The 25,522-nt window shown below is 40.4% G+C and overlaps 1 protein-coding gene across 7 annotated transcripts in view; it reads right to left on the bottom strand.

Moving 5' to 3' along the window:
- FAT3 (FAT atypical cadherin 3) overlaps nt 1-25,522 on the bottom strand; it is a 422,176-nt gene that overhangs the window by 66,510 nt on the left and 330,144 nt on the right. For all 7 annotated transcript variants that reach the window (XM_052812647.1, XM_052812651.1, XM_052812648.1 and 4 more), the window contains 6 exons: nt 24,383-24,658; nt 22,570-22,780; nt 14,977-19,050; nt 6,984-7,180; nt 5,789-5,942; nt 4,015-4,248 (listed from right to left, as the gene is read on the bottom strand). In XM_052812647.1, coding sequence (XP_052668607.1) covers nt 4,015-4,248; nt 5,789-5,942; nt 6,984-7,180; nt 14,977-19,050; nt 22,570-22,780; nt 24,383-24,658 — 5,146 coding nt within the window. The remainder of the gene's footprint in view (nt 1-4,014; nt 4,249-5,788; nt 5,943-6,983; nt 7,181-14,976; nt 19,051-22,569; nt 22,781-24,382; nt 24,659-25,522) is intronic.

The raw sequence follows: 25,522 nt of genomic DNA, 5'->3' as shown, positions 1-25,522 counted from the left end.
CTGCCAGGTCACAGTGAGGATGTCAGGATTTTGTCTGTATCCACAGCGCAGGTTTCTGGTTATTCGCAGAGGGCCCCTGGGGTGCCCATGCTGCACAGCACTCAGGGAGTATCTCCATCCTTGGAGATATCCAAAACTGATTTGAACGCAGTCCTAGACAACCTGCTGCAGGTTGCCCTGCTTGAACAGGGTGGTTGGACAAGATGACCTACCAGAGGTTCCATCCAACCTCAACCATTCTGTGACTGTGTGAACCCTGCAGCATGACACTTCTGTATCCACAAGGCCAGGAGACACATTTCTAGCAAGGCCGTCCAAAGCGCTTCACCTCTGACTTGTCACCACACACAGCCCTGTGGTCCTCACCTTCAGCCCACAGCGAGGGCCCTTCCTGACCCATTTGCTATTTGCACATGCCGCAAAAATGGGGCAGGGGAATGCAGGGTCATTCCTGCTGGAGAGTGGACCGTGAACTGTGATAAATACAAGGCACGGACAAAACTACGTCAAAGAGTAGGGCAGCTGGCAAAGGAGGACTGCCTGGCTGGGCAAGTGAGTGGGTGCGGACCTTTGCTGTTTGAGGTGTGACTGCTATTCAAGGAAGAGTCAGATCAGTCTCAGTTGTGTCTGTGAGAAACTCCTAGATTTGGCTAGCCAGACCTTACGTAACCTGGGCACCAGTACTTGTATGGGCCCTGGGGCTGGAGAAGGGCCGTGGGGGACAGCTGAGGACAGAGCAGGGAGGTCTGTGCTCTTTGCAACCAAATCAAGGCCACTCCTGCCAATTTTTTGTCTGCCTACATGCCTGTGTCTTCCTGCACGTTGGCTGCATGTAATACAAGGTGCTGGCTCCAAGACAACCTAGTCCATCTATACCGGTTGGTTGTGCAAGGAATAGAGGAGGACCTGCACGAGTGGGTACCAGCCATGGCTTTAACCATAGGATAATGCAGAGCCTGGAAGGCAGCAGTGGCAGGCAAGACAGGGCTGGCTGACAAAGGCGTTCCCATTTTCAGCAAAATTGGAGCCCTATGTTCATCGCAAACCCAGAAAAAATTAAATAGGTCAGTGAAATCACTAAACTGACTACAAGCATGGATGGTGTGGAACTGCCGATGCCCCAGTGGTGATGAGGAGGACTGCAGAAGGACAGATGACGCACTGTTCATATTTAGTACAGTAAGTGTTTCTGTCTTCAGTAGACTACACCATCAATCATCACGGAAACAGGCCTGAGCATGGAGGTCATTCACAAGGCAAAGTAGCTGCAAGTGAGGCAGGAATTAACCATCACTTAAAGCACTGCTGAGCTTGGACCACGCTGTCATTCATTCTTGTATTCTGCGAGCAAGGCCGCAACACTGTATGCATGCAGAAAACAGGAGCAGGGCTGGAAATGAGTATGCACCTGTGGCTCAGGTTTGGGCTCCAGCTTTATTTTGAAGTTTATAAATTTTTTAATGTCATGCTTGCCACAAAGTCCCATGTAGGTTTTCTCAGTGTTGCTGCTCTAGCATGACCCTAATTCCTTTGAAACGGGCTGATATTGTAGTTGTCTGATGGGTTTGCTCAGATAATTACACCTCAGCATTCACTCCAATTCTTCTCGTGCCTTAATTTGAACAGAATGGAGTAATTTGGCACTTTGATTTGAAGACAGTGGGAGGTGGAAAATCCACTGCTCCCTGTGAACTTCTCTAAAACCCTGTAAAACCAGCATTTCTCTTTCATTTCTTAGTTTGCGCATTTCCAAACCTGATGGTGGTCAGTTAGTAGGAAATGTTATCTTGTGGAAATATTAAGAATTTCCAATGGAAGCAGGATGGGAAAAAAAAATGTTTTATATTAATGTTACTAATCAGTCTTAACAAAGGGACTTAGGTATATTCTCTCTCCTTCAAGCGATCATTTAATTTAAGATACCTAGCTACATGGAGAGGTTACGTAAAATGAACTTGCGTTCTACTAGAGTAAAACAGTTAAACCCATTTTCTTCTGTTGAATATTCTGAAGAAGAATCACATCTCTCCTTCAGTGTGTCCAGCTGGTACAGCTAGTTTCTAAGCATGTATCCAAATTACAAATATATTAAACAACAATTTATGTTCCAGTCCTGAAATTTCCCAGGATATTATGAGTTCAGGAACTTCAAAACATATCAGAGGCACAAGGCAGATATAACACTATTTTCCTGTTAACTGGAAATTGTCTTAATTATCCAACAGTGTCTGACCACAATATCTTCAGTTTTATGTTAAATTGTGTTTAGGTGCAGACCACAAATTGACTTCTCTCAAGTTTTATCTCAATGGCTTCCATACTGATACTCCTATCCTTACAGTATGTGGCTCTTCAAAACCCAAAGCAGAAGAATGCGCAAATTCTAAGACTGATCGTAAGATGATTCCTGAATGTTAAAAATTTATTTCTATGATGATTACTGGCTCTACTGATGTTTTCAGGGTAACACTCCACAAAACCTTACAGGAATATCATAGCCCATCAGGAATATCAATAATACATTTTTCTCTGTGATGGGAACATTACACTACCTGAACTCATTTATTATGCAGCAATAGGGAATCAGTGATTTCAGTAGGGACTAATAGAACAGTAATTAATATAAAATCCAATTTTAGAGACCGGAGTCACTTTCATATGATACAATGTCTTGTTTGATTTTCAGGTCTAATCATTAAGGAAATACATAGCACCTTCTCATTCATCACATGCATCCCTCCCTTTAACTTATCTAGTTTCAGAAGGAAGATGTAGCAATTAGATCATGTTTTTTGGTTTTTGTTTTTTTTTTTTTTTTAATTGCTAACAATCTTATTATGTAAAGTTGGTGCTAGCAAGAACTTTTATTGACAACTTTTTATTCTAATTCTTTCTGTCTCCCTCTTTCCTTGAATGTCATCTCACCTGTGAGAAAAATGGTAATTAAGACAACAGTGGAAAACAACACCACCGAGTCTTCAGACTGTTCAGTAGTTTACTACCAGTAATTGGCTTTTCACTGCAGGACAGTATCATAATTTTAATTGTGATTTTTCAACCAAGGCATATAATGCAGATTTTCACAGATACTTTAATGAATGCTTGCTGCTCCTTTACTGATTCCTGTATATTTACATTATCAGCCTTAGTAACAACTGAGACTTCCAGCATGCACTGTACTTCAAAAAAAAAAAGATTTTAACATGAAATATTTTTTCATTCAATAGAAGGTCTGCTTTTTATGTGAAGCTACTCAGGCCACAGTTTTTACAAAATATCTCCAGAACCACAGGAAATAAAAATAAACTGTGGGGTTTGTTTATTCCAACTGAAGTGAATGAGCTAAAAAAAAAATCTGATATTTGGTAGGTTTTACCACTGTGTTATGCAAAAAAAACCCCTTTAAATATTTATAATTGAGCCCAGATTTCAACATTAAGGTTCTCATATAATAAACTATTACACTTTAAAAGAATGCAAAGTTAAATAACCGGAACATTTATAATGTACATTCACAGTGTACAACAATAGTTTTATGCTAAGGTAACCAGCTGGAACAAATGGGAGTTATAGCAGTATAAAACTCTAGAAAAGCTGTGATTAATCAGGTATAGGTCCCTATGACATGTAAGTATATTATTTGCATAAATAGAGGCATGGGTATTCAAAATCATGGCTCAAAAAGAGGTGAGAACATTGGAGGAAGGAAGTTGAAATTTACCCCCCAAATTATCATTTATCCCTAAACATAGCTATTGCTGATCAAGGCAATAAAAGACTACATGCTTCTGTGGCTGCTGCAATGCTTTTCTGTTTCTAACACCATTATGTCAAGCTCAGCCACGAGCATTTCTCTATAAAGAAACAAAAGAGAGAAAAATGGGGGGGATGCAGAAGCAAAAAGAGGAAAGAATGAAGAAAGGCAGCAATAGACAAATTAATCTGTATTGCAATTCCACCAACCCACAGAGTTTTCCTGAACAATAATTATTGTTCGCAGCATTACTCACTTACCGACATCAGGATCAGTGGCTTGGACTCTTGTTAACAAAGCTTTAGTGGCTGTATTCTCATAGACACACGCGGTGTAGTGATCAGATGAAAACACTGGTGGATTATCATTAACATCTTCTAAAATAAGATGGATTTCTGATTGGCAAAACCTGCCACCACCATCTGTGGCTCGGGCAACCAAGTTGTATGCAGGGATTTTCTCTCGGTCGAGAGGGGCCAAGGATTTCAGCTCACCTAAAATTGATTAAAAGCAGCAGCCATCATTATTACTGTAGCAACATCACTAATTTTAGACAGTGTAAGTATCTCAAAAACAAGTATTTCACAGGAATAGGAAAGAGAAAAAAAAAATCAACCTTCCTTATTCCAATGAACGGATTAAAAACTCACAGCAGTGTCACTTCTCACTCTTCTTCACCCAACAATGTGAGCTGCCAATATGAGTGCAGGGAGGACAAGCCACTCATGGTGGCCATCAACAGCCTACAACTTCACCCATATGAACACCACCGTGTTCTTCCAAGCCTGTCCTTCTGTTACTCTCAAGTTTTATAGACTCCTAGACACAGAAACACATCCTGAATCTGATGACAGTAGCCGTAGTGAACGTTAAAGTTTTGTAATGCTACTGTTCAAAAATAACATCAACACCCGCGTTCTCCTCACAAAGCAATCTCCAACCAGCTCTGAATTCTCGTAGATACCTCTGGCATCTAGTCTGAAACAAACTTCTTATTCTCATACAGAGATGGGTATCACAATAAACATTAACAGCAACAAAAAGCCAGCTTATTCAGACTGTGAGAGCTTTGCCCATGATCCATTTCCTACTGCACAGATAAACAACCACCAAACATTGCCACATCAGGAAACAGCCACTACTAGTGAGAAGGTAAGTTTGGGGTTAATTTTGTAAAGGGTGTAATTTGCAGTTAAATACAAAACTTGTTCTTGAAGAGGGCAATCCTTTCCCTTCCACACACTGTGTAAATCTCTAAACACCTCCTCTTCCATCAGTAACGCTATGGCAATAGCGGGCTCTGCCTCCTGCTAGTCGTGCAGAGGAGGCATTGCACAGGGAAGGACTTAAGTCTATCATTATGGAAACCAAATTCCTAAGAATAACAGAAGGGTGAGATTTTTATTCATGGGAAAATGATTTTAGTTAGCTTTACTTCATAACAACCATAAAATCCAGATCTTAGCAAGATCAGTATCTTTTTCCAGACCAACTGCCAAATGTACAAGACCTCTGTAGCATTCCACTGTGCCCACAAATTCATTGCTGGTATCCTTTCTCCCCCAAAATCTGTGTATAAAAGGAATGTCTTTTTTACAGGATCTACATACCAATATATCTAGACCAAGGCGGAAGAAGTGAGGTCCAAAGGTGAAGGAGGACCATGTTGGCATGTTCCCCTCTTCTGTACCAAAAAGACTCCAGGACAAGCACATGGAGGACAGGGAGGTGATTCGAGACAGCCAGCATGGCTTCCCCAAGGGCAAGTCTTGCCTGACCAACCTAGTGGCCTTCTATGATGGAGTGACTGCATCAGAGGACAAGGGAAGAGCTACGGATGTCATCTATCTGGACTTCTGCAAGGCCTTTGACACGGTCCCCACAACATCCTTCTCTCTAAATTGGACAGATATGGATTTGATGGGTGGACTGTTCAGTGGATGATAACGAAGTTAACTCAAGTTAAGAAAACTAGCACCCACTGATGTCGAGGGATTAAGAAGGCTGTTCAGAAACATTCAGTTGTCATCTTACCATTTTCTGGATCTAAGAAAAATTTATTGTTCCCAGCACCATAGAGAGAATAGCGAATTTCGCCATTTGACCCAATGTCAGCATCTTTAGCACTGATTTTAAGAATGACTTTGTTTGATGGAATGTCTTCAGGAAACAGTGCTGTGTACGCAACCTAGAGAAAAAAACAGAAATGTAAGCTATGCTGTAACAGTATTTTATAGTCTCTGCACAACTCTTTTTTTAAACTCTCTGTAGTGCATCTTTCTATACAGGAAACAATTTTCCTTTACGTAACACATTCCTAGAAATTCAAATCACTGTTAAGCTTTGAGGTGTCATAAAAACAATGCCAAATTATGACTGTTAACAGGGCTTGTCTTAGGTGCTAAATGCGGTCTCATTTTCTATCTTCAGTTTGTTTCGTCAACACCGATGAAATGGAAACTTTGATGAGTGTACTAACGAAGACAACTGTTTTTATCGCCTCATCCAGCAGTGTTTGAGGGAAATACAGACTGTGATTCCCCAGAGTGGTGCTTGCAATGACAGTGGTCCATCAGTGATAATGTAATGGTGGGAATTATATGAGTATATACCTACAGATATACACATATAAGATTCTGTGAGCAGTACCGCTAAGGAACTCTGCGTTTCATCATGTCTTTTCTTTCACACAGACCTTTCTATTGCAGTGATATCAGTTCCCCACATTACCTTTCCACAGAATAAGAGACAGCTAGCACAGTGAAAGCTGTGGTCAGGCTACACTGCGTGCATGCCCAACAACATGAAAGCAAGCTACGTTCTTCTGCCTTTTCCACTGGGTCTCTGGCATCTGCCAGGTTCAGGAAGTCTGGAGTTAAACTAGATTGAAGACATTTCCACATTGGTTGTGAAGGGAAAGCACATTTTTTCTGCAAGGGGGGAGTGGCTGCCCAGTGCCACCTCACAATGCTTCATTTTTTTCTAAAGCCAACTAAGGCAACTGTGGACAAGACTCCTTTGCTACATTTACTAGACCATTATCCTTCAATCTTGGCTTCACAGGACTTCTTTATCCTGCTTGTCTCCCAGATTACTCCAGATTCTTCAACTAAGACCTTAAAGATGAAAAAGGGCATCGCCTGTGAATACCTGTAAATAGCAGGGACACCCATAGGGAAACCATCACTTTCAACACAACAGTCAATTGCCGTGGGTGTTGCTAACTCACCTGTTCACAAACTGGATTATTATCATTAACGTCAGTGACGGTCACTTCCACGGCAGCTTGGGTCACAAAGAGGCCATCCGTGGCGGTGACGTTCAGATAATAAATGTCTTGCTCTTCCCGATCTAGAGGCCTTTTAACATAAACCTTCCACTCATTCTGAACCAGTCCCAGAGCAAACTTCCCTTTGGGATTCCCTCCTGCAACGAGACAAGCAACACACAACAGGCTGGGGTGTCCCTTCAGAGCTCCCACCTAGTTTAAACACACAGACACATCACAGAGGACCTGAATTAAGCAGTCGTCATTTGTTTTACAGTGGTGGGTGCTTTCAAACTCGCAGACTCAGGAAATCTGTAATGAGATTATGCTCCCTGTGTTTATTGCCCCCCGAACGCCTTGTATGAAAATGAACCAATAACTTTCAGTGGAAACAAAATCCATTTAGCAGAGCTGAAGATGATCTCTTGTTTAGTTCCCCGTAAGGGCAATCAAATTCAAACTGTGAACAATCAATAGTCCTCTCAGGCTGGTACAATTGTCTTTCCACTTAGTCTCCGGAGAGGATGTAATACACCGTAGCTCTTGTTACCAAGACAATTTCATTAGCTGTTGATTATGCAATCAAGGACTGGAAGTGGGTTCTATTAAGGAATCCTCTAATGAAAGCTTTATCATACAGCTGCGCCGTTCTTCTGCTCATTAAAATTCTAGTTTTTAAAAAAGTTTACATGACACAGGAAGACACATTAGTATTAAATAGTCCTAACAAGAGGTCATTTGAGGAGCAGTTGGAAGATAAGCAGTACAATTAGATCAAATGTATCCGAGACTGAAAGCTGGTGAAAGGAGTGCAGGAGACGAAACAGAACAGCTTTTTATCATGCCGTAACACTGACACTTGAACCTGGCAATATTGCTCTTCCACATCATTACATTGCCTGGTGACAAAAGCAGGTTGGGAGAGGGAAAGTTTTGGTCCACATCATCCTCAGGAGGAAGGAAGGACACGTCACATGCAGAAGGGTACAATGATCAAGGTGGGCACAGCTGTTAATGTTTCCAACAGTTATTTACTCTTTCATCTGAAATGGTACAGTCCCCTGCCTGCTCCACGAAGAAACCACTTTCAATCGCCTTTCTCTGAGCCCAATCTCAACCCCCTGTCAGACCAGATACTAAAATCTTTTAAGCCATTGTTGTGGATTAACCCTGGTAGGCAGCTAAGCCCCACACAGCTGCTAGCTCATTCCCCCCACAGCGGGAAGGGGGAGACAATCAGAAAGGTAAAAGTGCAGAAACTCATGGGTTGAGATAAAGTCAGTTTAATAGGTAAAGCAAAAGCTGCTTGTGTAAGCAGAGCAAAATAAGGAATCAATGGCAGGTGTTCAGCCATCTCCAGGAAAGCAGGGCTCCATCACATGTAACAGTTACTTGGGAAGACAAACGCCATCACTCCAAATGTCCCCCCTTCCTCCTTCTTCCTCCAGCTTTATATGCTGAGCACGACATCCTATGGTGTGGAATATCCCTTGGGTCAGTTGGGGTCAGCTGTCCCAGCTGTGTCCCCTCCCAACTCCTTGTGCCCCCCCAGCTTCCTCACTGGTGGGGTGGGCTGAGAGGCAGAAAAAGCCTTGGCTCTGTGTAAGCACTGCTCCGCAATAGCTAAAACATCCCTGTGGTATCAACACTGTTCTGGTCACAAAACCAAAACATAGCACCATACCAGCTGCGATGAAGAAAATTAATTCTACCCCAGCCAAAATAAGTAAAGCCAACTACCCAGTCTTCTGGGCACAGTGTCTAACACAACCTTGGTCTGTAAAAACATAGCTGCACATTTAATAATTTAGGATAGAACACTACAGTCATAGCAAACTTATGTGCTATAGAAACTGAGTGAGGATATAGAAAAAAGCATCACGCTTCTCCACTGGGTGAACTATAATTCCAGCTAACCCACTACTAGTGCTTTCCCCACCATGTTAAGTTTTCTGCTGTGCTTTCCCATGCAGAAATGAAATCTGAGAACTACTTTCCATGTTTCTCATGTATAAAAGTGGTATAAAAATATTAAGGGAATGCTTATTCTTTCTTGTAACAGGATCAAGAATGTCAAGTGTCCTAGTGTACTTTTGCTTACAATTTATACAGGGTCCTGACATGTGTCAGGGGACCTGTCCAAGCTCAGTGGAAAGACCAGGTTCTTAAACCTTCCTCTCTAGTACTTGTGTTGAATGTTTGAGTAAATAACTATTTAAAAAAAAATCCAAGGCTGAATTATTTGAGTTGCCTCTGCTGTCAAGCGACTAGATGTCACTGTTGTTGCTTCTGGTGTCACAATTCTGTCAGTTCCCAGGGACCTTCTTGGCAAAAAAATAAGGCAGAGAAGATCTGAACTTGAAACTGAGCTTAAAACCAAGCAAAAAAGTCTAATGCATATTTCATACCTTCTTTCTACATCAAAAAGCAGAAAAGAGGTCACAGGCTGTAATCTATGTCTTCTTCATTAGCTACCAATGACAAGATAGACTGGTTTCTATTTAATATGAAAACTAAGTCAGTTGAGACAGGCTGAGCAAATCTTTCTTGTTAAGCATCGCCATTTGTCCTAGCCATAACTGTGTCAAAAAAGCACATTGTAATGAGTAAGTTTTCCAGAAAATTAGTCAGATAGGCATTATAATTATAAAAGGCCCTCTAATTAAACAGAGCACAAAACTGGTATATCAAACACAGATATTTTCTGTTGATAGAAAATCACCTTTTTCGATCACAAAACCAAGCAGATCCTAATTTTCCCACTCATTTCTATGACAGTCTGGAATAATCATCAAAGGACTCGGGTAAACCTTGTTTAATCTGTTTTGTGATATAAACACACATTTCTGCTAAAGCGGGTTACACAGTATGTCGATGTGCACTACAGGCCATATCTGAATACAATTCAAGGCAATGAGACTGTCCATTGACTTGAGTCCTAATGTGACTTCAAAGAAGGTAGACCCCTGCTGATTGACATTAAATTCTCTCTATTCGGTTCAACACCAGCATAAAATAGCTTAACTCCCCTTTATAAAAGGCTGTAATCTTGTCATAGTGAGTTTAATGTTGTAAACCATTAATAAAAATGGTCTTAAATATTCTTATTTAGCTTTGTGATATCAATCAGTGCTTTCCTGCATATTAGTCCTTTTGTAAAAGGAAATGATTAACTGTCCCGACCAACTATGAAGCAATACACTCAAGGTACGGGTATCCCATTGCTAAGAAAAGAGGAAGGGTAAAATCTAATTAAAATCAGCTGGTGGCTTTTATGGCTGGCAGTAATGCTAGCTTGGAGCGATTTTAAAATCACTGTTGCTTTGTTGTTGATGGAATGGCTTTTAAATCATACAGAGGAATTTGGGGAGTATGCATAAAAAAAAGGTCCTTGGGATCCCTTTCACCCCACTTTACTCCACTAGAAAAGGATCAATTTGAATGACCAAGAAACCTGTGCAATTAGCAGCAAACATGTGTAACAGTTTATCTGCATGCCTTTTTCATTAGCACTACCTTTCATTTTGTTTTTTGTTTCTCAGGACTGGCTATATACTTTGTTGATGGAAGACAAAGGTGGAAGTTGTATTATAAAGTGTAACAGAAATAATGAGATGTAAACAGTAAAATACCGTCAAGGAAATAGTCTTAAAAAAGGAAAGGCAAAAAAATCCACACTGTGGCCCAGGGAACCATTTTCTAGTACTTATACATATGTCTTGACGCAGATCTCATTCTGCAGTGATTAATTAACTTTTTCACTAATATATGTAAGCAGATTCAGCTTCCTAGGGGCATTCTAATTAATTAGTTTTTCACTCTGAATAATGTAGCTTTTCTAAACGGAAGCCTCCTGACTACATGTATTAATGGATTCTTTAAAATCTTTTGGCAGTTTTCTTATGTTCTACTTTGAATGTCACAACACTGAAGTGCTAGCTACAAAAAACACTCCAGTAACTTTTTAGAAAGGGTTTGAGGCTAAAAGAATCAGCACTATCTTTTATCTTTTGTTACTTGAAGTTTAAATAATGCTCTCCCTCCCTCTCTAGTCAGCAAATAGTACAAAGGCAAATCAAGCTCAAGTTTAAGTAAAGAAAGAAAACAGCCAGATACAAATGAAATGCAGAGACACAGTGATCCAAAATAAACAAATCCTGACACACATCATTACTAAAGCACACACAGAGGGAATTATAAGGGAACAGAAAACTAGAAGCCAACAGTATCAGTTTTCACTGTAATGTCCCAATCTGGGAGGGGGAACTGAGTATTTACTGACTTATTTAGTTTCTCTCTTACATTTATGCATTTATTTAGATACTTTCAATTCCCAATTAGAACTCTAGTCATTTGCATCACATAAAATCAATAGGTTTATTCTCCACTCCCAGTTTAAGATGTTCCGTGTTTACTGAGCTGCTGAAATGATAAACCCAATCCTCTTAGCTTTACTATCGTAAAATTGCAGACACTGTTCTTCAGCCTACAGCACAAGTCCTCCCCAAACACTGAAACATCCATTTCTCCAGAACTCCAGGATCTCAAATATAAAATAAAAACAAATAAAAAACATCACTTTGCTCATATTGGGCAATCAACCCAGCAAAAAACCTACTGTGTACAATACCAGTTCTTTCTTCCAAAACACACTGTCCGTCTTCCTTGTATTCAGCTGAACCAAGCTTAAAGACTATTGTCTGTCCTTAGATTTACATGCCTGATGGAGCCTAATTAACATCAGTGAGGAACACAAAACACTCTACTGTACCAAAGTCTTAGCAACTGACATTTTTCTGGTGGCTTTTCCTAGTTTACCACTGTTAAATCTCAGTAAAGCTGGCTGGGTCTAGGCTGGCTAAACATCCTAGCTAAACATCAGCAGAGCCCTGGTTGTAGCCAAACTGCCTCAAATGATATAGGCAATGACCTCAAATGAACCTTCAAAAGAAAACTGCTGTGCTCCCTAAGTACATTTGTGTCATCTGCGCTTCCTATTGATTTTCTATTAAGATTTATATATAAAGCTTTTGCTTTGTGAACATCTCCAGCTGCTACCAAAATACAAATAACAAAGGGTAAGTGCAAAAGTTTTTTCCCCCACCGTCAAATGCAGATGAAGGTGGACTTGAAAATGGCAACTACTTGCCAGTAATCATGCAAACCGATCCTAAACTGACAGAGTTCAGAACAGAATACATATTTATCTATCAGAATGTATCTATCTACTCCTTTTCAGTTGACCAGAAGACTGCAATAAGAATTTGTATTTCTCAAAAGAATGCAAAGGACTCTTCAGTGATCACATCTAACCCAGAATGTTTCTTTCTTTCTTTCATCTCCTAAATGATGATTTTTTTCCTGTATGCGACTCTTCTCCAGGTGCATTTGCACAAAGCTGGTTTTGGTGGATACACATGTCATTCTCATAATTAGTTTTCTTCTCCCTTTTTGTCAGTGTCCCGTTTTCCCTCAGAGTTTGTTTATTGTATTCACAGAAGTTTCTATGGCTCAAAATGCCTCCAGAAAGCCACAGCATTTGACTAATCATCTAGCTAATCTAATTCCATGAAATATTCAAGTGCAGTTCCTGAGCTCAATGTGAGGTAATGTGTGAATAGACTATTTCGTTAGTTAAACTATACTTTAATATGTTTTGACATTTTAATCAAAAGAACCTAATTTCTCCATATGCATATCCCAACTCCGAAGGATATATTCAAAGACAGTGGAATTTCTGAGCTCATATACTTTAGTAGTTGTACAGTAGCCATTAGAGAAAGTTTTAGGCTTTGATATCTAACATTTTCAGAAACTAAATACCAGCAAAATATCTGACATATTTTGACCTGTGATAGAAATTAAGGTACAAAATGATCTATAATTTTTGAGTCACATAGAATCATAGAATCAAGGAATGGTTTGGGTTGGAAGGGACCTTAAAGATCATCCAGTTCCAACCCCCTGCCATGGGCAGGGACACCTTCCACTAGACCAGGTTGCTCAAAGCCCCATCCAACCTGGCCTTGAACACTGCCAGGGATGGGGCAGCCACAGCCTCTCTGGGCAACCTGTGCCAGTGCCTCACCACCCTCACAGTGAAGAACTTCTTCCTTGCATCTAATCTAAATCTACCTTCTTTCAGTTTAAAGCCATTACCCCTGGTCCTATCACTACATGCCCTTGTAAGAAGTCCCTCTCTGGCCTTCTTTTAGGCCCCCTTTAGGTACTGGCAGGCTGCTATAAGGTCTCCCTGGAGCCTTCTCTTCTCCAGGCTGAACAACCCCAACTCTCTCAGCCTGCCTTCATAGGGAAGGTGCTCCAACCCTCTGACACATGTGACAGTTATTATTCAAAAGTCCAGTTTTTGCTAAATTAACAGCACAGGGATGTGAAGAAAACATTATTATGTAACTAAAAGCGTAATTCATTATAAGAGATGAGTGAAAGACTTCAGAACAAAGAGAAAAACAGTACCTTCAGCTTATGATCACAGTACATGAACGCATTTTTGTTACAAGGGGGTACTGGGATCCCCAAACTCCTTCAAATATCACAAAATCTCTAGGATGAGGCACTACTTATTTACTTTTACATATGTGTGAACTTGAGTACCGGCAGCTAATGCACATTGCTCAAAGCCTCCAAATCTTGTGCTTTTATCCACAAGACTATTTTTGCCTCTACTTCTAATATCCTACAACGCATCACACTATAAACACATAGTCTTTGCAAACCTTTAAACCGAATCCAGACTTTCAAGTAAATGGTCAGAATGAATTTCTGGTTGCTTTGAAAATGATACTACTTCTGATGTGTAACACAGGCAATCTATGGCTAACTGGAATAATACACCTCTCCCTACACACCATCCTGCAGCAATTTCCAATTTGATTGCTAACAAAGGGGTAGGTCTTACCCTCCAGATCAAAATATACAAACTGTTATCCCCTTAGTTAAGTCATTTTTGCCCATAGCCTGCTTCCTACGTGCAGTCTTGTGTAATTCCAATCCCATCCAGTGAGAAAAATGCCTATTTGTCCAATAATCTGGTTATTACTAGGTAATTAATATTAGCTCTTGGATTCTGAAGGTTGGGAGGAATGACAAAGTTGTTCCCTAACAAAATCTATTGAACAATGCAAGCTGTAGGCAGAAAAATAACTGCAGCACCCCATCACTCATAACATACACAAAAGCCAGTCTGAATCTAGCAGAAAAGAATGATAATAAATATAGCACAATAGGAAAGAGCAATGTTACCACACTTTGAAAAATATGTTAGTAATGTAATCGAAATTGCCTTATGCTGTATATAACAATGCATGGCAGCTAACCAGTGCTTCTAAGTGGATTACTATTTCCCTGGCCAGAAATCTGTGCTGATAAGAAATGGCATCTCCCCACTCATTCCAATGTAAAATTCATTCCTCCCCCCCCCCCCCCCCCCCAATAGTGGTATTTCAAAGTGGCTCCTGCATGCACTTTCCTATCTGAAAAAGAAAAATGCTGTTTCAAATAATTTTAAATGCTTGGAAATGTAAGGATTTTCTCCTTAAGAATAAAATGTTCTTCTTCCCTTGGATGAAACATTAAGTCATGATGGTTTCCACACTGACACATCAATTATGATGGGTTGATGGGTCACACTACATTGCACTGCAGCAAATCATGAAGCATTAATCTTGGAAATCGGAGAGAGAATAACCCAGACAGACAGACAGGCAGACAGACAGACACAGACACACACACTCCCTTTCTCTCTTTTCAGCTTTGCTAGCTGCTGCAAATTTTGTCCAAATTAAAAAAAAATAAAATCAAAGAAAGATGCAATTGTCTGATTCACAGGGATAATTTAGCTGAAACCCTGCTAAACATTCACCTGAAACTGGACACATGCACAGTTCTTCAGTAAAGCTGGTTTTGGGAAAAAAGCATGCAAGTTGTTTCTTACCTGTAATATGGTAGCTAACCTGCCGGTTGACATCAGATGTGTCTTCATCCCAGGTGCTAAGAACAGCCACAACTTCCCCTGGAGGGTCACTCTCCTTCACTGACCCTCTGTACACCTCATGCTCAAAGACAGGTGCGTTATCATTTATATCTGTCACAGTAACTGAGACCAAGGTGGTTGATGACAAGGATAAAGCTTCCCCCAGATCTGAGGCCACCACTGCAAAGGTGAAAGCAGGATCCTTTTCATGGTCCAGATCCTTCAGTGTGCTGATCCAGCCACTGTTGCTATCAATGGTGAACGCTTCCGTGATCTTCTCCAGCTCCGATTCCACTGCAAGTGTATAAGTGACCTGCCCGTTTGCACTCGAGTCTGCATCAACCGCTTTAACTTGCATAAGTTTTGTTCCTATAGGCATCCCTTCCATTATTATAGCGTCATAGCTAGCCGTTTCAAACATGGGCTTGTTATCATTTACATCCAACACCTTAACCTCCACATCCACAGTCAACACAATGTCTACTTTGTCTAACTGAATGGTGGCTGCAACTTTGAAGTGAAAAGCAGGATTTGTCTCGTGGTCAAGTCTCTTATCCAGTTTTATGAGCCCCGTGTCTTGCTCTATGATGAAAACCCCATCTTTGTTGTTTTCAGTCAGTTCACCATTAACTGTGCTATACAAAGCGCCCTGATTAGGCAAAACATGCAGAATGTCAATGGTACTACCTATGAGGGTGTCTTCTGCTATGGTAAAAGAATACTGGGGTTGAGAAAAGGAAGGCAAAATAGTTTCTGAGGGTAAAACATGGATGTAGACAGGAATGAGGGAATGCTTTACAGGAATGCCACCATCAACTGCTTTGACAAAGAATGACAGAACTGTGTTTTTCAGCTGGTTAAAGCTACCCTTGGTGACCATCCATCCATTGTCTGGATCTATTTCAAGCAGATCAGCTACTGAAACGGAGGCTTCACTATACAGAGAATAGGTAATTCTGGAATTGGCTCCATCATCTGGATCTACTGCTTGTACTTGGGTCACCAAGTAACCTTTCCCAACATCTGCTTTGACACTTGCTCTGTATTCGACCGTCATAAATTGAGGAGCGTTGTCATTCTCATCCACTACTATCACTCTCACAGTGCAAAACGTAGTCCTGCCACCTCCATCAAGGGCTCTCAGAAATATACCAATATCACTTTCCAGCGGGTTCTCCCGGTCTAACCTCTCAGTTGTCAGAATCTGCCCATTGCTATCAATCAAAAATCGGTCCTTGGCAAAGTCATTTATTATGGAGTAGCTTATCTGGCCATATACACCTGAATCCCCATCTGTTGCCTTCACATGGATTACCTTAGTTCCAGGAGCAGCGTTTTCTCTAACCTCTGCAACATAAACGCTCTGCGAAAACACAGGGCTGTAGAGGTTGGCCCCAAGGATCTGTATGTGCACCTGAGCTGTGCTGGTGAACAGCCCGTCTGACACAGAGACATTTAGGCTGTACATGGGCTCCATTCGCTGTTTGCGATGGTTGGAAAGGGTGATAACACCACTTCTGCTGTCCATAATAAAACTGGTCCGATCATTTCCTGATAGGATGCTGTACTCCAGTCTGTCAAAATCGGAGCTGTCAGCATCAGAGGCTTGGACGCAAGTCACAAAATGACCCCGAGGTGCCAGTTCGCTCACATACGATTCATATATTAACTGGTTAAAAACTGGAGGGTTGTCATTCATATCTGTTATCGAGATACTAACAAGAACCTCACTGCTTAGTGGCGGGAAGCCATTATCGGTTGCTCTGACTTTCAAGCTGCACTGCTGTATGAGTTCATGATCGAGCATCCGGGCTGTCAGAATTAGGCCACTGGTGCTGTCTATATGGAAATAATCCGTGCTGTTAAAGGTGTCCTGGACTATCTGATACTGCACAATCTTGTTATTGTCAGAGTCAGCATCAATAGCAACAACCTGCAGTACAGGAGTCCCAATCAAAGATGCTTCAGACAAAGTAGCATTATAAGTCGACTGATCGAAAACGGGAGGATTATCATTAACATCATTAATGATCAAGTCCACAGTGACCTCAGCTCGAGCGCCAGTGAGGGCATCGCTGGCTCGCACCATCAGCTTGAAAAGAGAATTTATTTCGTAGTCCAGTGGGCTGATGACACTCAGAACTCCAGTATCAAAGTCAATATTAAACTGGTTGTAGGGATCTCCATCGACAATAATATAAATGATGCCCTGGCCTTCTGGACTGGTTGCATTTATGCTTAAAATCGGCGTGTGCATTTCCACATCTTCATTCACGGAAGCTGTATAGAAGGGCTTGTCAAATACAGGCATTGCTTTGTTAACAATAGTAATGGGGAGCTCTACTGAAGCAGACAACGATGGGTTACCACCATCTTTTGCAAGAATGACAACCAAATACTCTATATTAGACAAATCAGAATTGAAGGCTTCTTTTAAAGTGACACTACCAGATCCTCTATCGATTTCAAAATGTCCATAGTCTTCTTTCAGAAGATAGGACACCTCACCATTTTCACCCTTATCTTTATCAATAGCTGTCACTCGATATATCAGGGTACCAGGCTCAGCATCGACTTGCACAGCAGCATAGTACGGAAGCCCTACGAACACTGGAGCATTGTCATTTATGTCCTCAATGTAAACCCTCACCACCACTCGAGCGACACGAAGGTGATCTAGTTCACGGCTTGCTTCCACCACCAACTCATACAGCTCTTGCTCCTCTCGGTCGAAGGGGATGCCAGTTGTCTGAATGACTCCTGAGGTGGATTTGATTTTAAATTTGTTGCCTGGGTTTAATATACTGTATTTCAAAGGCTCATTGAGGCGGTTACCAACAGCATTCACCACAGCAATCTTTGTGATATTGGTGGTGTTTTCTGAGATAGAAGTGGAATAAAAATTTTGTGTGAAATGGAGCCCACTATCCATGGCTTCTTTTACCATTATTGTCACCATAGCAGTGCTATAAAATTTCCCATCAGATACTCTTACTATTAGCATATAATGGTCTTTGGAGAGGCTATTGTTTTTAATGGTGAGTACCCCTGTGCTTGAATCAATTAAAAAATGGTCCATATTGCCTTCAATTAGACTATAAGTTAGTTCAGGAGGGATCTCTGAATCTGGGTCTGTAGCCTTGACTTTGAGAACTTCAACACCAACATATGTGGGCAGGAGCAAAACTGTCTCAAATACTGCCTGGCTGAAGACTGGTGGGTTGTCATTGACATCAGTTACCTCAATGGTCACTTCAACTGGGCTCTCTGCTGTAAGCTGGGGATTCCCACTGTCTCTAACATGCACGTGGAAGTGGAAGTGGGCTATTGTTTCATGATCTAAATTTGCAATTGTTCTGATTGCACCTGTGCTGGAATCTACTGTGAAATACTTTTTTGCAGTAGATTCAACAATCTGGTAGACAAGCAAAGCATTCTGGTTGCTGTCAGCATCAGTGGCACGTATCACGAGGGGACTGTTATTAGCACTCCGGACTATGCTATTTACAGGAGCAGCTTCACTTATGCTGCCCGAGTACTGAGAGAAGAGAAAAACTGGTGGGTTATCATTTTCATCAACAATCTGAATGTTCACAGTGGCATTTGATGCCATGCCTGCCATATTTGTTGCCTGTACGATGAGCTGATAGAAGGAAGCGCGTTCATAATCAAGGGCCTTTTGACTGGTGATCACTCCAGAATATGGGTTTATAGTGAAGACTCCATCCACATTCCCATCTTTAACCTCATAAACTAATGTGGACTGACTGATTGCAGAGAGAGAGATGACAGAAGTACCAATATCTACATTTTCATTAACCTCCGCTTGGTATTCTTTGAGAGTGAACTTGGGGTGGGAGTTATCTGCCATCGTCACAGATATGCGCACAATTGCTGTTGCAGACAGTGGTGGAGAACCTTGATCGGTCACTTTGACTGACAAAACAAACTGTCCCATTGTGGTTAAGTCTGGCTCCTTCAATAATGTAATGATTCCTAAAACTGGTTCAATCTTGAATGTGTTTCCTGTATTTCCTAAAACACAAATATTGAAAGCAAATTAGAAATGAAATACAACACACTTAATAATAATTTAAACCAGCAGCAACTAGCTGCAATTTTTTAAAGGCAGTTATTGAAAAAACAACCCACCAACATAAAAGAATTCTAAAGGCCCTCCCAGTCTTCCATTCTGAAAAATCAGGTATATCTGAATAGATGGTATAGATTTCAGATGGTATATATTTCAGAAATGCAGGTGCTGCTATCTATATCTTGATTCTGAGTATCAGCATCTGAGCAAGTGCTGCATGTACATTATTCCTACTGAAGTAGGAAAAAGCATCCCTAAATTATGGGAATTAGTCAAATACATGTACACCTAAGGCAAAGAAACTAGATCAGAGGCTAACAAGCCAATTACATGACAAATGGATAACAACCCAGCTCTTAATTGAAGGGGATATTAAGCAACCGTAGAGAAGATTACAGTAGTTCGAGACTCAAATAAGTGAATTTAAGAAGGTTAGAGTGGCATTTAGAAAAATAAAACAGAACAAATAGCATAGAAAAGAGATTCAAGTATCTTGTGGCACAAAGGTTTATCATATGATCTCTGAGGAGGATGAATCTAGATGAATGAGATTTAGCTGAAAATGTCATGAAATGTCTGTTATAACATGAAAGCAGGGATATCACTGACTGCAAAAAGGTGAAAACAGTGAGTTTGGATCAAGGGCCTTCTTTGGGGTCTTTTTTTCTTTTTAATCTTTTTGCCAACCTCTTCTTTAGCAAGACAGATTCAAAACTTCTGATATGTAACCTTACCCTATAATCAGAGATCACCTTTATTAGGCAATCCGTATTTTGCTGGTTCTTTGAGTGCCTGCTTAAAGAATAAGATGCTGCATGTGTATATGGCATGTATAAGCATACACACTCTTCTTCTGAATTTGATTCTAAATACAAACAGCATGTACCGAGTTACAGCGATTCCAATCATTATAACACATTTGTGCTATTGTAATTTACAGTTTAAAATCTAGAACTGCTTCCAATCTACAGTCAAGCATCCATCTATGACCTGGACAGAAATATGTCTCAGGTAACTGGTGATGAACAAGAGAATTTCTTTTAATGGTGATTGTTACGGGTGCTGTGCACAGAGCAGTAAATGTGAAAATTGTAGCTGGAATACCAAATACATGGAATCCTAAATGAAGTGAGTTAATGTGAACTATTTTTAAGATGTGCTTCACTATCTGTTGTAAATTCTGGGGCTTGGAGGCTAATTTAAGCTACATACTACTGTATGTAGTTCAATACTGGTAGTGGCTTTCTATTTATATCCATCCTTTCAGATCAGTAAAGTTTACTCTACTAGCTAAAACAAAAATTGTGCTATTCACTGAGGAACTGAGATTCTGCCAGAGCTACAAATTCTCATAAAGATCACAGTATCTGTCACATTTGCAGACATTACAAACGCTGCTGCAGTTTTTTTGTCACTGCTTGCTAACACAAATAATTTTTAGCCACTGACTGCCTCATGTAAGGCCAGATGTGATTCTTATCCTTTAGGAATTTCTTATGAAATTACACAAAAGCTACTTTCTTTACCAATTGCTCTCTTCACGTGTAAAGTGATCTAAGTAATTCCCCTGAATGAAAGGGCTGTGTACAATCTGAATGGTCAGTATGCTCAACTGCAGATTTTATGGATCATAGAAACTACAGCAGCATAAGTCTCAATTTTGATGCATCCAGGATTGGAATATTTGTGGATAATGAAACTGGGGGAGTGTGTGGCTACAGTAAAAGTTTGAAGTCTGACACTGCGGGGAGAGCTCATGATGAAAAAGAAACAGGCTGTAATGGAAGAGAGCCTCTAGAAAAGAGAAAAACACGCAGACTAAAAAGGACCATCTAATAGCCAAACCATCCTTTCTAATCATCATATTTTTCTGTCTGCATCATGTATGATTCTGTTACCAGTGTATGGGAGTCATACTCCTAGTATGTCAGGTTGCTCTTTACATTGTGGTGGCACCTATGGGTGATTGGGTTGGAGCCCATAAGAGTAATAAGGTGTCAAGAAAAAGCTGGGAACAGTCTTGAAAAACATTGCCCCAGGAACCTGATCTGGTCTGCTCAGAGTTCATTCTATAAGGTACGATGTTGTCCTGCCTGGGCACGTGTAAAATTTCCCCTGATCTAAGTTAAAGGTCACTGGAGAACACTGAGAAATAACTGGTAAGGCCAAATGCAGTGCATAAAGGAAGTATTTGTTTTGTAGTGCTAAGATCTTTGTAGGCTCACAAGGGTCTAAGTTCAACACTTTTAGCTGCAAAAGACTTCATCTGGTTTGCTTAAGGGACTCTACTTCCACAGACCATACAGGGTAATGACAGAAGAAAGTTCCTTGGGTCTTCTCTAAGATTCAGGTTATATCAGCTTAATTTAAGGTGTGAGCTTGAACTGTATGAAGTTAAATCAATATGAGATGGTGTAGATATTCTTGTTTTATTAGTTATTTTTTGTCACTTAGCCTGTTCCTAATTGATGTAAGCCATTCTAGCTAATGACAAGTCTTTATAATAATATAGGGATAAATAATGATCCTCTAGGATTAGAGCCTAATGCTGGGAAAGGCTTGTGATCTGATTAACATGGGGACAATCTGCAGTGTATGAGACTTCTTTTTAGGGCAATACAGGTTTCAAGTTTTGCTATTATTACAATGGAAAGATTCCTATTACTAAAAAAAAAGTAGAAATGAAACATTAAAAAATCCAAAGGTTACAAATTTCTACTTCCTCCTCTCTTTTTCCAGGCACCTCCCTTATATATATGTTAATGGTTTATCTCAGAGATAATTCTTAACTTCAGATCCATATGAGCCAGAGGAAGTTGTATTCCCTTGTATGTGTGGCAGAGATAATGCAAATTTCTCATGACCATGCTGTTGCACCAGCAGAGGAATGCTTTTGCTGGTACAGATTATGTGGTGAATGTAAATATCCACAGCTTAACAGCAAAAGCAATTTTAATCTGGTATCACCATGCCCTCCCTTAGTGTCAAGAGACCTTGTGCCATTAAAATGCTACGGCTCTGCTGACAAAAGCTTTTAGCATAGCCCTGGTGTTAGCCTCCATGCTCCTCTGATCCAAATACTGGCAAAGATGCCAGGACATACCAGCTGTTGTGGCATTTGTTTATGGAGGATCCACTGTGTACTAGGCTGAAGCCAGCAACCTGAAAACAAACACTGGCTGTAGCTTTCGATAACTTCTGTGATGGTTTTGAACCAATGACTTAGAGGTAAAAGGCTCTGTAGCCATCTAGTGAACGTGAATGAGATTCTGTTCTGATAGGTTTTGGGTATAGCAGTTTCAAAATAAAAAACAACCAACAGGAAGGTGTCTCCTTTGCCCAGCCCTACAGGAGAAGGTAGACCAATGAAGTTGACTTGTGTGTCAAGACGGACCACCATCACAGCACTGCTCTGTGTATGGCAGGAATCATGATGCTACATTTTCAGCCTCTGTCCTAACCTGCTTCAATAGAGTAGATAAGCTCTGCATTTTCCCCTTTGTCTTTGTCCAAAGCCGTGACCTGCAAGACTGCTGATCCAACTGCTGCTGATTCAAACACCAAGGCTTCATACAGTGGGCTGGTAAAGTATGGACTATGGTCATTGGAGTCTTCCACATTTATGATGACCCTGGCCAGGTTTCTTCTATAAGGGAATTCTTGATCTCGAACCTAAAGAACAAGTGCATAATACACATCTTAATATCCCTCTAGTAGTACTTCATAAATATTACTCATCTGAGTGCTAATAATACTTTCTGTTCTATTTAATACAAAGTAATAAAAAAATCCATTTGTCACAAAGAACAGTCTAAAATACATTCACATGTGAGATGGTAGAGAGTAAAATAAAAGAAACAGGAAGAGTTTAGGGACTTTTCACTTTGAAAAAATGCTTGGCAACTAACTATCATGACATGAATTTTTCAAGTGGCAACCATATGACATCTTAAATTTGGTTTTAGGTTTGCAAGAAATACTTTTTTTCATATGTGCTAAATAGTCATGCCTTTGCCCTGCCATTCCCTGCTTTGTAGAATAGAGGCAAATATACCTTGCTCGTTGCTCCTTCTTTCAAAGACCTACAAACAATTTTACCCACTATGATTAGTTGTGTGTCAATCTAGGGCTTGTATCTGCCAATGGACTTTTTTATTATTATATATGTACATACCTTTTTGAAGATGATGATACCAACAGTAAACAGAGTGGGAATTACCTTAAGAAGTGCCAAGCACTCCCAACAGAGGTATCATTTATCACACCTCTTTCAACCCCATACAAAATACCTCAGCACTGCTACACTGATAATCCTGCCAACACGATCCCCCAAAATTTGGTTCTTCTTAAATAGACCAAAAACTCTATTGTATCAGGTGGAGATCAAAACCAAGCACCAGGAAATGACCTCTCTCAGCCATGTCTCTCTGTGATTCAGTTTGTGTTTATTTCTTAGCCTGCTCGCCAAAGGACTTGCAGCTTGTTACTCTGTGAGCTGAGACCCCACTCAGCTCCTGCTCGCTGGGTCTCACAGCAGCTCTCTGATTCCTAGGGTCCCCCGCTCAAAGATGGCCCTGTACCTAACACGTCATGAGCTGTTCCTCCATCAAATACCTCTTCTGCTGAATTCTTAAGTGGTTAAAGAAAATAGTGGACTAAAATGTTTAAACTAACACAGATTTTTTTTTTTCATTAACCTCCAGTCCATAACATACAATATTCCCTTGGAAACAGACAGACTTATGTTCTGTAATTTAGGCACACTGAGCAAAAAATGGTAATTAAGTTTTTTTTCTGCATACACAAACATTTGGAAATGTAGATGAAAGCTATTTCGTATATCAACAGTTTATGTACTGAAATAAGCCCGTAAAAGTAAACTATAAAAGGAGCTTGTATTCAGAAAGGCTGTAGCATTCTCTATGGCAAGAAAGCGGTTATCTCCCTGTGAGTAACTTCTCAAATAACTTTCAGCCTCACTTCAGAAACTCTGAAAATTACCTTGAGTGAGAGGACCAGATGCCAAAAGATTAAATAATTTCCTGCTTGCTCTCCCTTGAGACAGCAAATACCATATTCCATACAATGAATTCATGATAAGTTTCCCAAAAAGCCCAAATAAAAAAGTAAAATAAATACACAGCAGGGAAGCCAAGATGAAATTAATAACTACTTACTGCACTAAGAGCCCTTTGCTCATGCAAAGACTAAGGCACGTATGCACCTGAAGCAGCAGTGACTGTGTCCTGAGCCAAGTGAATATTGCATTCTTACCATGACATTAAGGATGTGCTTATCTTGAGCTTCGTGGTCTAATCTCTCAGCAGTATAGAGCACCCCAGTGCTGGGATCAATTCTGAATTTTCTCACGCTGACTGTATCGATGCTGCTGTGAATAGTGTAGCTCAACTTATGCTTTTCATCTCTGTCTATAGCTTCAATCTGCAGAATTTCAGTATCAGGGAGGATGTCCTCTGAAATGGTGACATCGTAACTCGGGTGAGAGAATTCTGGGCCATTATCATTGTTATCCAACACTTTGATAAGAACCTACAGTTAATAAAAGAAAAACATCTAAGTTATTGAAGTCTAGTGAGATTACTGAATAGGCATCTGGAGAAATGTAATTTACTTTAGATGGCTGATGATGTTATGCTGCTGTATGGTGGGACTGAGAAACATCATTTAGTATTAAATGCTTCCTGTTCAGATCAAAAGAAATAGTAAGGATATGACTTTGAAGGCAAAATGTTCCTAATTATAAGACCTACTCAGAGCCTGACAAAGAAGCCGATATTTTCGGTATCTATAGATTGGAAAATACAATGGTCATAGCAAAGGTTTTGTCATCCCTTGTAACTGCTCTGGTTACAAGAGACCTTCTAGAGCTATTATGGGATTTCCTTTCCCCTTCACTATTAATAAGGCTATTAAAGAATCCTTTTCATGTTACTTAAATCTGCTTTTTATACAATCAAGATTTGGCTAAATCCTGTGTTGTTTTCTGCCTGATTTATTGCATTGGGACATACTAGCAGTGTCAAATTGTGACAGAAGTGGAGAGTTCAAGTTGCTGTTACACCTTAGGCTGTGTTAGGAACGGTGACACTTGATGAGGCGAGAACAGGAGACATGACCTCATGACCATGCAAGCCCACCCCACACAGATCAATACATACCACCAAGGACAGGTAATCTCAGGGCACTGGTGACAGGGGAGGATTATTTTTACGGTTTCATCCTTGCTTTTCCTTTGCCAGTGATGGTTGTCTTTATTGCCAACTAATTCACTTTCCCCTTGAACACCTATTTGCCTCCCTTCTGTTGCAGTTTATGAACGGCAGAACTTCTGCTAAAAATGTGAATGAACACTGTGCCATTTGCTTCAAGTCTGTCTTTTAAAACCTCGGTATT

This window comes from Harpia harpyja, chromosome 17, assembly GCF_026419915.1.
Source record: "Harpia harpyja isolate bHarHar1 chromosome 17, bHarHar1 primary haplotype, whole genome shotgun sequence".
Lineage (NCBI taxonomy): Eukaryota > Metazoa > Chordata > Aves > Accipitriformes > Accipitridae > Harpia > Harpia harpyja.
This window is presented reverse-complemented; position numbering and strand designations above follow the sequence as displayed.